General features: G+C 38.4%; 1 protein-coding gene across 1 annotated transcript in view; it reads left to right on the top strand.

Moving 5' to 3' along the window:
• LOC107695641 (uncharacterized) overlaps positions 1-13,539 on the top strand; it is a 16,451-nt gene extending 2,912 nt beyond the window's left edge. Inside the window, exons 4-17 of the mRNA XM_016495653.1 lie at positions 7,943-8,044; positions 9,092-9,178; positions 9,282-9,374; positions 9,556-9,630; positions 9,949-10,062; positions 10,452-10,586; positions 10,950-11,033; positions 11,519-11,617; positions 11,775-11,855; positions 12,094-12,189; positions 12,461-12,559; positions 12,737-12,765; positions 13,085-13,141; positions 13,390-13,539. Coding sequence (XP_016351139.1) covers positions 7,943-8,044; positions 9,092-9,178; positions 9,282-9,374; positions 9,556-9,630; positions 9,949-10,062; positions 10,452-10,586; positions 10,950-11,033; positions 11,519-11,617; positions 11,775-11,855; positions 12,094-12,189; positions 12,461-12,559; positions 12,737-12,765; positions 13,085-13,141; positions 13,390-13,539 — 1,301 coding nt within the window. The remainder of the gene's footprint in view (positions 1-7,942; positions 8,045-9,091; positions 9,179-9,281; positions 9,375-9,555; positions 9,631-9,948; positions 10,063-10,451; positions 10,587-10,949; positions 11,034-11,518; positions 11,618-11,774; positions 11,856-12,093; positions 12,190-12,460; positions 12,560-12,736; positions 12,766-13,084; positions 13,142-13,389) is intronic.
• The last annotated feature ends 1,272 nt before the right edge of the window (positions 13,540-14,811 follow it).

Below are 14,811 nucleotides of genomic sequence, written 5' to 3'. Positions count from 1 at the left end.
CGCATAAATTGTGACAATCCAAATGCAATTGCAAATCCTTAATTTTCGCTTTTGCGAACGCACAGTGACTGCCAAATTTCAAATGAAAAAGCAAAGTCCATTTGCAACTGTATTTCCCATGTCTTAGGAGTTATGAGCCTGTCATATTTAAATAGCAATATTAATTACCACGTCTGCTTTTCGGAAATTCAAATGCAAAAGGAATTGCGATTCCATTTGAGTTCTTTTGCATTTGAATTTCCGATGTCTACATGGAAAGCTGCCAATCAATGTGAGGGGGCGGGACTATACTGGGGGCGTGTTTGTATTGGGAGGTGACGTCACTCACAGACGACCGTGCCGAATGCTCTGATCAATGGAGGTAATCGGTAAAGGCTCCGCTAAAGGCAGCCACCAATCAGTTTCGTACCTGTGTGAACGAACAGACAGTGCAACCTTCTTGGCACAATACATAATTCTGTCTTTTTTTTTTACCCCAAATGTAGCGATTATCCCCTGCTAACAGCGGGAGCCACAATGGTATGCACAATAGGTCAATATTCACTATTAACCAAACGTTTTTCACCTGTCTCAGCATCGCTCACTGTTTACACTCATTTACACTTTTAATCCGTAATAGAGAGCATGTCACACCTGCCTCAAGACCTTTTACCGTTTGCACTCCACTTGATGCACTTAAGCAAACAGACCGGAAATTAGTCCGGAATATCCTTCCATAGTAATACAAAGGCAGATCCTATGGGTTGAAATGTATGTCACGTGATGTTCTTACCTGTCCGCTTCTTCCTGACCTCGTAACATATAATAATGCAACGTGTGCTTAAATATGTTACATTAAGGGGGGAGTGGGAACAAATATAAAACGAAGGCAAACGTACACGTAGGGCAAGCAACACAAATAAAAGGGGATACAAGAATTAAACAGGATGGCAACAAAAATGACGAGCACAAAACAGCAACAACATGGGGGGGGGGCTCTTTTATCTGGGAGGGTCTTGTCTGATTGGGAACGGCAGGATGGATCCCGTCAGCGCTAATGAAGATTGACAGGTGACAGGACCAATGACTGGTAACTAAGAAAGTGAAAGTAAACGAGAAGCAAAGACAGAGAGAAGCACACGACAAAGCACGAACATAAAATTGTTTGTTAAATCCTAAAACCAAAACTACAGCACAAACCAGAGTTCAACTAGGCACATCTAGAAAGGGCATCTGCTACTACATTTTCTGCTCCTTTCTTGTGGCAAATTTCCCAAATGAGGCACTGATTCTGATTGTACCTGCGAGAGAGGAATACTAACGGATTATGATCCGTATAAATAGTAACGGGAAGAGAACTAGAACCAATGTACACTTCAAAATATTGTAGTGCCAACATCAATGCAAGATTGATCAATGCCTTTTTCAGTGGTTGAATAGTTGAGTTGATGTTTATTAAATTTCCTAGGAAAATAACAGACATGGTGTTCAACCCCATTTCGGTCCTCTTGGAGGACTACGGCACTCGCATCAACCTCCAGTTTAAAGGGGAATGCAATGTCTGGAGCCGCGAGGACTGGGGCACAGCAGAACAAAGCTTTAATATTTCCAAATGCCTACTGACACTCAGCTGACCAAACGAACTGCTGGGATGGCCTAAGTAAATTTGTGAGGGGACAAACCACACTGAAAACATTGTGACAAAAACTGCGATAGTATCCAGTCATGCCTAAAAATCGGTGCAACTTGCATCTGGTGTTGGGAACAGGAAAGTCAGTTATGGCGGAAACCTTGGCCGCAAAGGGACGAACTTGACCTTGGTCAACTTCTTTACCGAGCAAATTCACATTTGGCCAGATTTAGAGTTAATGTAGCTTTGGCAAGCCGTTCAAACACGGTGTGCAAACAAGAAATGTGTTCTGACCACTCAGATGAGTACACTACTAAGTCATCCAGATATGTGTTACACTTTGGGACACTGGCCAACACTGTATTAACCAACCTCTGAAAAGTAGCAGACGCGTTGCGCAGCCCGAAGGCCTTAACCTTATATTGAATCAAGTGATCAGCAGTGTTGGGCAAGTTACTCTGAAAATGTAATCAAATTACTGATTACTGATTACTACTTTTAAAAGTAATCACGTTACTGTTCTGATGACTTTATTTCAAAAGTAATTAGTAATTAGTTACATTACTAGTTATGTTACTTTTTTCTCCATGCAATTTATGAAATTCCAGCATACGCACTCCCGATAAATATTTGTTATTAAAGCATGAACATTCACAGAACACTGTTATTTTTAACTAAACCAAGCGGCTGCTTCGTGCATGGTTTGGCATGGCAGAATGCCAGCAAAGAGTGCTGCATTTATAATCTCTAAAAGACATCTCAGGTCATCACAATCTCACAAAAATCTGTTATAATTATAACACAATAAATATATGCATAATGAATCTTTCATAATGTCTACATTTCGTGTGTTATAATGAGAGGATTCGTGAACACACAAATTTCCACACTGCATTGCTCAACGCTACAAACACGTGTTATAGCCTAAATAGAAACTCTGCATACGCTTGCACCTGTTAATCGTTTATATTTTATAGTTCATGTAGCTTTTGTGCAATAGTTGAATAACAATTTATTTGTTTTAGATAAATGAGAGGATTCGTGAACACACAAATTTCCACACTGCATTGCTCAACGCTACAAACACGTGTTATAGCCTAAATAGAAACTCTGCATACGCTTGCACCTGTTAATCGTTTATATTTTATTTTAATCGTTTAGCTTTTGTGCAATAGTTGAATAACAATTTATTTGTTTTAGATATTTTATGTTTAGATATTTCTATTTTGCGGGAGTCCCGTGAATATTTTTTTTTCTCCCGCATCCCGCGCACACACACGAGTCTCTGCACTCGCCTATCAAGTCTTGTCCCGCGCCGCACTCTGTTGCGTGGGGTCTCACGGGAGAGCAGGTCTCTAATCCACTGGCATTTGACTCGACAATACGTGTGCTACATCCTTTTTACAATCTCCAGATTATAAAACACTGCATTCTGTCAGCAATGTAACGCGGCAGTAACGTATAGAGATCTCGGCTTGTAACTATACTCTAATTACTATTTTGAAAATTATAATGCGTTAAATTACTCCGTTATTAAAAAAAGTAATCAAATTACAGTAATGCGTTACTAAGTAATGCGTTACTGCCCAACACTGGTGATCAGGTGTTATGAAGGCAGAAATATCTGAAGCTTGAGGTGGTTAATGGTACCTGCCAGTAACCTTTCAGTAAATCCAATTTAGTGACAAAGCAGGCGGACCCGAGGTTGTCAATGCAATCCTCCATATGAGGAAGAGGGAAGCAATCAGGTACTGTCACAGCAGTAACCTTTCGATAATCCATGCAAAAACTAAATGTTCCATCTGGTTTGGGTACAAGAACACACGGTGAACTCCACGGACTACTACTAGGAATGGCTAGACCCTTTTCTGCTAAATATTCAACTTCTTCCCTCATGATGGCTCCCTTATTTGGATTCACACTATAGGCATGTTGTTTGAAAGGGGGAGAGTTATTAACATTTATATCATGTTGTAATACTGAAGTCTGTGTAGGGGTGTCATTGAAGAGAGTGGGGAAAACTTTAAATTAACTGGATAACGTCCTGTAGTTACGATTCTGATAAATGAGAGAGATATGAAGGCAATTCCTTCAACGTTTATGAATTGCTTAGCCTGGCACACTGTCGAGGGGCATTGTGCAACACAAGACCGTCCTCATCAGCAGCAGATACCCAAGCAGAAGATGTATCCTCGCGAACTACTACAACAGAATGTCACAGTGTCTAGTTGGTGTGCCCATGTATAGCCACCAGAGGGCACACTTCTTAGTTTTGTTTGTTTCTCTGGACTGCAGTTCCCATCACCCTTTGCTTTGACTATCAAGCCTCATTACATTCAGCTGTGTCCCATTTACCTTGTTAACTCGTCCATATAAGCCTGGTTTTCTTTGTCTTTGGTTGCTGGTTTATTGTTTACTGTTACGTTTTTTCTGTTGCTCTGTTTTTCCCTGATGTGGATCATGTTTGTTTTTGGACTCGTCAATAAATGCTGCATTTGGATCTTCTTGTTTTGGAGCATTCTGTGACATAATAAACCAGCCATCAACAGATCCAGCAGCTAGGCTGGGCTTATTGGATTGTGGACCATGGGCATTCGTGTTCTTCCTCCTGCTTCGAAGAAGGAGTGAAAGGCTTGGCTCCGGATGATGGTGGATCTTCGCCAGCAGGGGATGGAAGTAGGAGGTTTTGCTCAGACCTTGTGGACTCTGGCGGTAGGACTGGAACTTTGTGAGTCTGAGCTCAGAAAGATTTTTAATGATTGCTTGGACAACCCCTTGCCTCCTCGGGAGATGGAGGGGCTTAAGGCTTTCGACTTTTGGAGTTACATTGATTATCTCTGTTACCGCAATTTAGTAATGTCATGTCGGTCTGAGTCCATTGCATTGCCCCTGGAGATGTCCGAGCCCGCTCCAGTGGATAGCGAATCTTCAGTGTCTCAGTCTCGCAAGCGAAGGTCGAGAAGGAGGAGGGCAGCAAGGTCCACTCCAGTTCTCCCGGAGCCCGCTCCAGTCCTTGAATCTGCACCAGAACCTGCTCCAGTCTATGAGTCTGACCCAAGTCCTTGGTCCTGGAGGACCCGATTCCAGTGGTCCTGAGTCCGGTGGTCCTGGAGGACCCGACTCCGGTGGTCTCTAGTCTGGTGGTCTTAGAGGTCGCCACAGAACAGCCCAATTTCACTGCTGCTGCCATAATCAAGAAGGCCGTCTTTGCCTTTGGTCTCTGGGCTGTTCTGCGTGCATGGGAGCCTTCAGAGTCCACTCCAGAGCCCGCTCCAGTCCATGGGTTCACTCCAGAGCCCACTCAAGTGTATGAGTTCACTCTGGAACCCACTCAAGTGTATGAGTTCACTCTAGAGCCCACTCAAGTCTACAAATTCATTCCAGATTCTGTTTTAGTCTACGAATCCACTCTAGAGCTGACTCAAGTTTATGAGTTCACTCCTGAGCTCGTTCCAGTCCAAGAGTCCACTACTGAGTCTGTTCTAGTTCCTCTCGAGGTGTTGGTTTCTGCTGTGGAGCCTCTGGAGGCGGCGGCAGCCGCTTCAGCTCCCCTCTGGGCGGTGGTGTCCACTCCTGAACTCTGTCTGCCTTGTCATGGCCAAGGAGACTGTTGTTGAACTGTCTGCCTGCCCTGTTTCGGTCAAGGAGACCATTGCTGAACTGTCTGCCTGTCCTGTTACAGCCATCAAGGCTGTTACTAACCTTTCTGTGCTCTTCTTTGCAGTCCTGCCTGAGCTGCTAGGGGGTTCATTGGCCTTGTCAGCTCCGCTGAGGTGGTCGTCAGCTCCGCCTTTGCTGTCTGCCAAGCTCCTGGCTCTGCCCTGGTCGCCTGCCAGGGTTGTTGTTCGGCCGGACAAAGGCCTTCTGCTCTGCGGGCCCCGCCCTGGCCTCCTGCTCTGCCGGCCCCGCCTTGGCCTCCTGCTGGTATCCGCTCCTTAGAGGAGGGGTAATGTCACAGCGTCTAGTTGGTGTGCCCATGTATAGCCACTAGAGGACACGCTTAGATTTGTTTGTTTCTCTGGACTTCAGTTCCCATCACCCTTTGCCTTGACTATCAAGCCTCATTACATTCAGCTGTGTTCCATTTACCTTATTAACACATCCATATAAGCCTGGTTTTATTTCTCTTTGGTTGCTGGTTTATTGTTTACTGTTACGTGTTTTCTGTTGCTCTGTTTTTTGCCCTGATGTGGCATGATGTTTGTTTCTGGACTCTTCAATAAATTCTGCATTTGGAACATTCTTCTTGTTTTGGAGCATTCCTTGACACAGAAGAAACAACAGGTGCGGATGTTTTCTCAGTAGTTTTTCCTCGTGGACTCTCGTTTTCTTTCAGGAGAACAAATTACATAAGCCGTTTCCACCACAGGAACTTTCCCCAGGAACTGGGGACTTTGGGCCGGTACTTGGTGTGTTTCCACCGCAGAAACCAGGATCTAAATAAAGTACGGGGTCCGGAACTTTCGGGGGCGGGACTTGGGCCCGTTTCCCGACGAGAGCAGCCTCAACTTGGCTAGTCCGTCTGACATTTGCCGCTCGCTCTGATGTCTCTGTAGTGGTTAAACATAAGATATAATTCGTTTTGGGTAAATCTAACAGGTAATATTTCGTCTTTATTCTGTTAATCTATTAATATGTTAAAATGAGAATGAAAAGAGGCAATACAGTTTGATATAATATTTAGTTTCATTGTAATGTAGCCTAAGTTCCCTGAACTACATTTCTGCGGCTATTAATAGGTTTAAATGAAAATGAAAAGAGGCAGTGGTGTTTGATATATTTCGTCGTCTTGTAAATACAGTGAGGAAAATTGCAGTAACCGAGGCGAGCTGACTTGACGTTATCAAGTACTCTACTGTATGCAGAATTACCGGATTTGCGTCCTCCCGTCCGCGGGAGTTCACACTTCCGAGTTGAACTTGCGAAGTCCGAACTACTGAGGACACAAGTCCGAAATTTGCATACTTGGTATTGAGAAACGTGCACAGACCTACGTCACCAGACTATTTGCCTAATCTTCTTGGTACTTTAGACCGCGATGGAATCACAGACAGCAACAGGTCTGGGGAAAAAAAGTTCCTGGGACAAATTGTTCCAGGTAATTTCGGTGGAAAAGCGGCTATAGTCTGTCTCACTCAATTTTTTTTCTGCACTACGTAGGACCCAGAAAAGCAGGCAGACAAGGCAGATCCAGGGATTGGTAACAATACAAGCACCTGGTCACCGGCCTGAAAAGGGCGTGGGACCGCTCTAGCGTCATACTGGCGCTTCATGACTTTTTGTACAGCCGTTATGTAAACGCTCTCTAAAAACGACTAACATAATTCAGCACATTAGACTTAGGACCTCAATTTCCAATATGTTTTCTTTTAGGACTTTGAGTGGTCCTTGAATAGTATGCCCGAAAACAAGCTCAGCGGCACTGAACCCGAGTGACTCTTTCACGCACTGAAAATAACACCAATGGAGACACCTTCATCCCAATCTCTGCTTGTGTCTGCATAGTATTTCCTTAACATAGACTTAAGCATCTGGTGAAATAGTTCAAGTGCACCTTGACTCTCTGAATGATAGGCTCCGGATGAAAATCGGTGGGTGATGGAAAGTGATTTTAAGACCTGATTAAAAATCTTAGACCGAAAATTTGTCCCTTTGGTCAGTTTGTGCAACTTTCGGTAAGCCAAATGTAGAGAAAATTTTGACCAATGCCGTGATAATCACAGGAGCAGTCATTTTGTGAAGTGGAATTGCCTCAGGGAACCGGGTAGCAGTACACATTAGCGTTAACAGAAACTGATTCCCTGACTTTGTTTTAAGCAGCGGTCCGACACAATCGATAATAACATGTTCGAAGGGCTCTCCAATAACTGGAATGGGAGAGAGGGGAGCCGGAGGAATAACCTGATTTGATTTTCCCCATACACTGGCAAGTATAACAAGTCCAGCAAAATTCCACAACATCCCTCTTTAACCCAGGCCAAAAGAAATGGATTCCATTGTACAATTTTGTGATACCCAAATGACCTGACAACACATGATTGTGCGCCAGACACAGCACATGCTGACGATAAGCAGAAGGAATGACAATCTGGTACATGACATTCAAATCAGCATCACTTTCAGTATTAGAGCACCATTTGTGCATTAACAAGTCCTTCTCCACAAAATAAGCAACTTCTTTCTTGCTAACCTTGTCTGGAGAAACAACAGAGGCAAAACATTTGATTAAAGACACACGACACAACACGAACACGTAACGCATGGAAAAAATAAAATACAGGGAATGTTACACATTACTATTCTCTTTGTTCAGTGACTGTTTGTGTTTCACAGGTTTCTCCCTTTCACACATAATGGTGTTGATTCTTTGTATTTCTGCATCTGGATCTGCTCTTCTCCTCTGCTGTCTGATCTACTGCAGATCACATGATAAAGGTAATTCAGAAGGAATTAACTAGAGGTTTGTGACACAATAACAGTTGTAATAGTAGTAGTAGTCCATGATGTAAAACCACTGACAGTTGACACAATTCTCTTTCACTTTTTTGCATTAGAAAGTCACATAAATATTTTATATTAAGTTATTTCTTATTGCAAAGTGTTTCCATAAATCTAAATTTTAATAGTATTTTTTGCACACTTCGTGCAAACTAAAATGCAGCTTGCAAAATTAAGTTTTGAAATTTTCACTTTTTACTTTAAAATTAGAAATTAGATGTCTATTATTTTTCAGGTTTCCTTGTGCAACATTGTTGTAACCAGATTTTTTTGGGATCTTCAGTGGTTTTGCCCTGTTATGTTGACAAACACTTATTAAACCAAAGTCTGGTGGTGGAATGGAGAAGAGCAGACTCAGAGACTCTGGTTCATCTGTATCAAGATGGTGAGAGTCAACCAGAGTCCCAGCAGCAGGATTATCATGATAGAGCTCATTTCTTTACTGATCAGATTCAACATGGAAACTTCTCCCTCCGTCTGGACAATCTGAGAGCTGAAGATGAGGGATGATACACCTGTAAAGTTTACAGAAATCAGACATCCGTGTTTTCATCTGAAGCTAATTTGGAACTGTGGCTACAAGGTAAGTCAGCCTTGATACATAGTTTTTTTTAAACTTTTGCATAATATTAAGATTAAACATTACTAGATGTGCACATAAATGTCTAATGTTGTTTTGCACCACTGCTCAGGTTGTGCTTTTACTAGTTTAATTGCAGTTTGTTCAAATGTCTTCACACAACGTTAAGGCTGACACTAATATAGAAATATTCGTCATGTTGTCATTATCACTTGACCAACGGCATCAATTGTGTCACTTGAGTCATTCACAAATCCTAAGACTAAAAGTCTCATAAAAGTTTTGCAGAACATTATGTAATATGTTGTGTACATGGTGTTTACACCTAATATAAAATGGGACCAATATTGCATTGCATGTTATTTACCATTTAATTCAATTGTTATTTTGTATTTTCTCTCCAGACGCAGTCTTCCGTCTTCAGATGTTTCTCGTCTTCTGTCCAAATATGATCATGTTCCTTTCGTTTGTCCTCTGGGGTGTTTCTGAAGGTGAGTGTTCTAGTAGTGATTGTATGTTGGTGTATATACTGTATATCAAATGATTTACTAATACAACTGTAAATCTAATGACTGATATCTGCTTTTGTTTCAGGGTCTCTAAACGAGTCGGTCTCTTGCTGTGCTCTTTATTTTCTGAGGCCTCTTATGTTGCTCTGGGCGGCTCCATATGCTCATGAGTTCACAGGTTATGGTTAATTTATGATGAGTGTCCATTTATTACATTAAATATACTGTATGTACTTTGTCCAAACAAATAACCTGAATACATTAAGAAGTGTTCAGTGTTTTATTGCCATTTGTGCTGTATTGTGTTGGTGTTGTATGATATTGTGATTCATTATTTTGTACCTTTCTGTTTCTTACAGGCAAGACTAAAACATTTATTCACAATTACAGTTATGACACAGAATACATTGTTTTATCAACTGTTTTTTATTCAGGCAAACAAATCCAAATGTAAAGCAACAGCCATTATCATAAACACATGAAATGCACATTTAACAGTTGTATGTAGTTGTATATCCAAATACAGTAAATCTATAGTAATAAGAAATTCAATGTGCTATCAATTTATAGCAGATTCTGAATGTGTTCACTGGTTTAAAACAAAAAATTAAATTAAATATTTTTACTAAATATTGTTTTATTAACCTTAAATTACTTTTGTAGCTTTTTTGTGTTATTTTTCTAATGTGTATTTATATTTTGTTTGTTCTTCTGTTTAGTAATGGCTGCTTTTATGTTTTTCTCTTTTCCAGTTCTGTTTAAATCTGCCTGGGACAAAAGTTTAAATTACACCGGATTTGAAGGTGTCACGATAATATTCATCTTTGTGACTGTGCTTCTGCTAAACCTCATCTATATTATTTTATGCAAGTATTTCTAGTACCAGTGGCATGTATGTGTATGTGCATGTGAAAATGTTTTATCAGATTAACACAAAATATAAAAATCATAATATCTGATCTAATTTGATCAGTGGACAGATCTAGTATTTAAGTTGATTTACACAGTTTAAGAATTACAGAGATTTGTTTAGTTATGATTTAGTCTTTACTACAGTAACGTTTTAATGAATATACAGTGAATGATGATTAAATTGATGTCCCAAAGTATCAGTCACTCATGTGAATGTCACAAACAGTTCTGCAGTATATAATTTAGTTTCTTCGACAGTTTTAACCTATGCATTCATGACATTAATTCAAAAACATACCGAACGTTTTATTCCTTTAAATCATTGCTGTTTTTTCGTATGCAGTGTTGGCGAGATTCATCTGGAAATTAAGCCAACAGATTATTACTATTTTCAGGGTTCTGGCTAGAATAAGCTTTGATATTTTGCCTTCATTACAATTCCTCCTCCTGTTCTTCGCCTTTGGATCTGCCAGATCTGGTAAATTTACCTTTATGAACTATTTATGTTCATTTGTAAGTAATGGTGAAAGGAAACATTATTCCCTATTCAACAGTGTTAAAATCAAAGCGTTCATATTTCAGTAAGAAGTTAAAAAAAAAAAAAATTTCATAACATACCTTTCAAATGTTACATTATTTTTTTTAAATGCATTGCAAGTTAATTTGATTATCATAATAATGTAATGTACACTGATGTTATTATTTTTTTTATTAGTTAAAACAGTAACTTGTACAGTGAGACTGATGTCCGTGTATAATTTTCATTTAATCATGCGAATATGTTAAATGCGTCTGTTAGTATAAAGCTCAGTATCTGTATTAATCTTTTTCTTTTTCTCAGGATTTATAACTGTTGCAGTTTTACCAGTTTTTCTCACACTGACAAGATACGACTGGGATCTTACATGTGGGAAACAGATGCACTGTAAGTGTTTGAATTTTGATCTGATCCCTGATATAAACACATACAGAAATTATTATGTGATCATATTGTGATCAAAATAGAACTCATTAATGCTCGTGCCTCTGTTTCTTTTAGTCTGCATGAATCTCTTATCTTTAATGATTTTGACCATAGAGCTGAATGAGAGTAAAAATATTTTTAGACTTAAAGAAATGTGTGCAATTGTTTTAGACATCTGAAAGCTGTATATGTACTTGCTTGCAGCAGCAGCAATAATCTACAAATACAGCAATGACCAACAGCAGCAGCAATTCCGCCAAGACCAAATACATTAACATTGTCATATCCATCACCATGCTAAAATCTTCCGAGAGTTGTCATGATTGAAATAATGTTCAGTGTATGATCTAAATCTTAATTCACATTCACTCGGTCAGTGTCAAACTCAGATATGCACTTTTTTTTTTTTAACTAATATTAAACCTTTTTTTTTTTTTTTTTTTCAGGTTCACTTTTGTTCATGAGATCAGTTTGGTTAATTCTCATGTTACTGGTCAATGCTATTATGGTTTATTTCTACATCATAGCACTGGGAACTGAAAAAGGTACTATAATAAAATGCTTATTATATGCTTACTACAATAAGCATATTTTACATTTATGCTGTATGTTACTAAATATGGTAAAGGATTGTTTGTCAATTAATTAACAGATACATTAAAGAAAATTTTACTCCGATCTGATGTATTTGTTGATGTTCAGATCGTATTGGATGGGCCTGTATGATTGCGTTCCTGCAGTTACTCTGGGCATTAATAAACTTCACATGGTCATTTAAATGGGGTACAGTATTAATCATCTGCTCTGATCATCTTCATAATTGCATCACAATGACAAGCTATTATTCTTCAAAACTCATTTGTTTAGATTATTTATAAAAAGTTTCTTGATTAATTTCTATTGTGAAGATACTAGAGGATACATTTACTAGAAGAATGAAGGATTTTAATCAAAAGCTGTGAAGATCAAATTCATTTTTATAATTATAAATGTTGATATTAAACTGCATTTGATCTTACAGGTCTTCACCGTGTTGTTCCGGTGTATGTGTTTGGATCAGTTGGGGTTGTTGTACTGAACTCAGTTACACTGATGACTGAACTGATACTGAAAACAGGTGAGTGAACACTTGAACATCATACAGTGCCTGATTATATTACGCAATTTACATTAAGTCTATGGTAAATACATATTATAAGAAAATATATCAGGTAATAATTTACTGTGAGGCATGAATCAGCTTTAAGTTATTCTGGTCAAATTATTCTCATTTACATAATTTCTAGCAACAATACTGGAATAAAGCCTTATAAGAATCTGCTATAATTTGGAGGTAATATTTAAGTACAAGTGTCTATTGTAAATAAAATACTCTTGTTGATCCTCAGTTAATGGTGATGGAGCAGTTGGGGATCTGAGAGTTGTCGTCTTTTCCTCTGAAATCCTCTTTACTGTATTTCTGATGATTTTACTCGTATTTGAACCTTGTGAGTACAAACTGAACTTTAGTCAGTTGCATTGTCTACGTAAATTAATGATGTTTTTCATTTTTTTGTTTTTGTCTTAGTTAAATCCATGAGTCAGCTATTGTGCCATCTGATGTGTTTTGTCCATCTGTTCAGCCTCTAAATAACTTCCTCCACTTTCTTTCTTTGAACACACAGGGATCAAAATGTGTCTGCAATCATGTCAGGTAAGTGTCAATAATTAAATATGATTTAAATATGATACCGTACCATATTTAATGTAAATCATATTTAATAAACTGCAATATCAGGAGGCATTTCACTTCATATTAATGGTGCACTCAGTAATTTTATCGCCATGTTTCTCTGGCTGATATAACAGAAGTATTTATATTTTTTACTGACACACATTGTGAGCGCAACAAGTATTCGTCAGCTGTAATGAACTGCTTCCTCAAAACTAAGTCTGTAATAATAGAGGGATCTGAGATGAAGTATTGTGATTATATGATTGTGAAAATAGCTAAATTCTTATTGTGAATACAGGAGACAATAAGGTATTTTCGAACTCCAGCTGCTGGATCGCAGTATGGGAATTCTTGGGTTAGTATCAGAATTGTTATGTTTATTTAAAAATAAGTCAAACATATTCATAATAGTAAACTCTTAATAATAATAAAACAACAACAACATATGTTGTCTAGATCAGTGTTTCTCAGTCCTGCTTCTGGAGAATATCAGCACTGTTTGCGTTTGTCTCCTTTATTTCATACAAACCATTTTGAAATCTGTATGGGGAGGTCTTTCGCCCTCATGCAAAATAACTGATCGCACCTTTATTCTGAACTCAGAATGAAGCAGGATCTGATGAAACTCCAGCCAATGGATCAAAGCAGAACACAGCAGAATCACATGAAATGAAACTTCTCCTAAAGACTGAAGATCATGAGGCTGATAGGACAGAGGACAGTCTGCCGGATTCAGTGGAATCACAAACATGAACAGCAATGAGGGAGGAAAAAAAGACTCAAACTCTCGAGCATTGACGATGAGAAATTCAATGGTCTTGACTGTAATGCAGATGATTTTGTGCTGTTAGCTCTTTTTAAAAGTTATTTTATAAATAACTTGAATCATATGCCGGATGTTTATTTGTGATCATTTTAAATTGTGGTAACACTTATGCTGATTGATATATTTCTCACAGAACTACAGTAAAGTTCGGTTCATCTGCTGATCTAGAGCACAGATGTGGTTTCTTCAGTGTGTTGGTGGGTCAGAAAGCAGTTGAACAGTGTTCAGGCCAGTTCTGTATTCATGTAGTAATAGATCCATGTGATGATAAGTGCATTATCAATGGCTCAAGCCTCAGTTATAGCTCTAAATTGACGTTTTGGAATTAGCTAAAGAGGCTTGGAGGAATTACATATTTCATTTTGGTATAACTTTAAAAGTTTTAATATTATTGTTTCTAAGCTATACAATTATTGCAAGAAATGTCTTTCTGGCACATGTATTGAAATAAGACAAAAGCCAATATTGAATGTGCAGTTACTAAAGAATCAACTTTGTTACATACATATATATATATATATATATATATATATATATGTATGTTTTTACAAAAATCAAGTTTACTTAAATAGAACAAACAGAATGCAACATTGTGTCATTAAAATTAATGTATTTCTTAAACCCATGTATTCATTTTTGTATGTTAAATCATAACTGGTTTATCTTAGGTGTTGTTCTTAAAAACTGGTTTAAACATGCTGTCTTCATGCACCATATTGTTCTCTAAACCTAATGTTAAATGATCCAAAGAGATTATAATGTTCAGAAATTATGGACTTCTATTTATATTTGTTGCTGTAATTCCAGTTGTATCTGATGGTATGTATGTTGTTTTTTTTCTCTTTAAGCTGATTTGGATGACAAGGCACATCTTTAATTGTCCAATTTAAGTCTATGCAAACTGTTGCTCAAGAGCTTAAACATTTATCGGATCTAGGCTTAAGTACAAATGCTTGAAAAGAGTTTGTGCTTATGTATGAATTTCTTTACAGCATTTAATTGCACATATTCCTTCACAATTGTTACGCCTGCTGGTCAGAGTGACCATGATATCCACCAGAGGGCACTTCTCTATACTCTTTTGTTATTTCATCCTGAACTGCATGTCCCATTCACCATATTGGTTTTGTCTAGCCAGAAGAGAACTGGCCCCCAACTGAGCATGGTTTCAACCAAGGTTTTTTTTTTTTTTTTTTTTT

Source organism: Sinocyclocheilus anshuiensis, unplaced genomic scaffold (assembly GCF_001515605.1).
Source record: "Sinocyclocheilus anshuiensis isolate Anshui unplaced genomic scaffold, SAMN03320099.WGS_v1.1 scaffold1075, whole genome shotgun sequence".
Lineage (NCBI taxonomy): Eukaryota > Metazoa > Chordata > Actinopteri > Cypriniformes > Cyprinidae > Sinocyclocheilus > Sinocyclocheilus anshuiensis.
The sequence above is the reverse complement of the archived record's forward strand: the minus strand, read 5'-3'. Positions and strand labels throughout refer to the sequence as shown.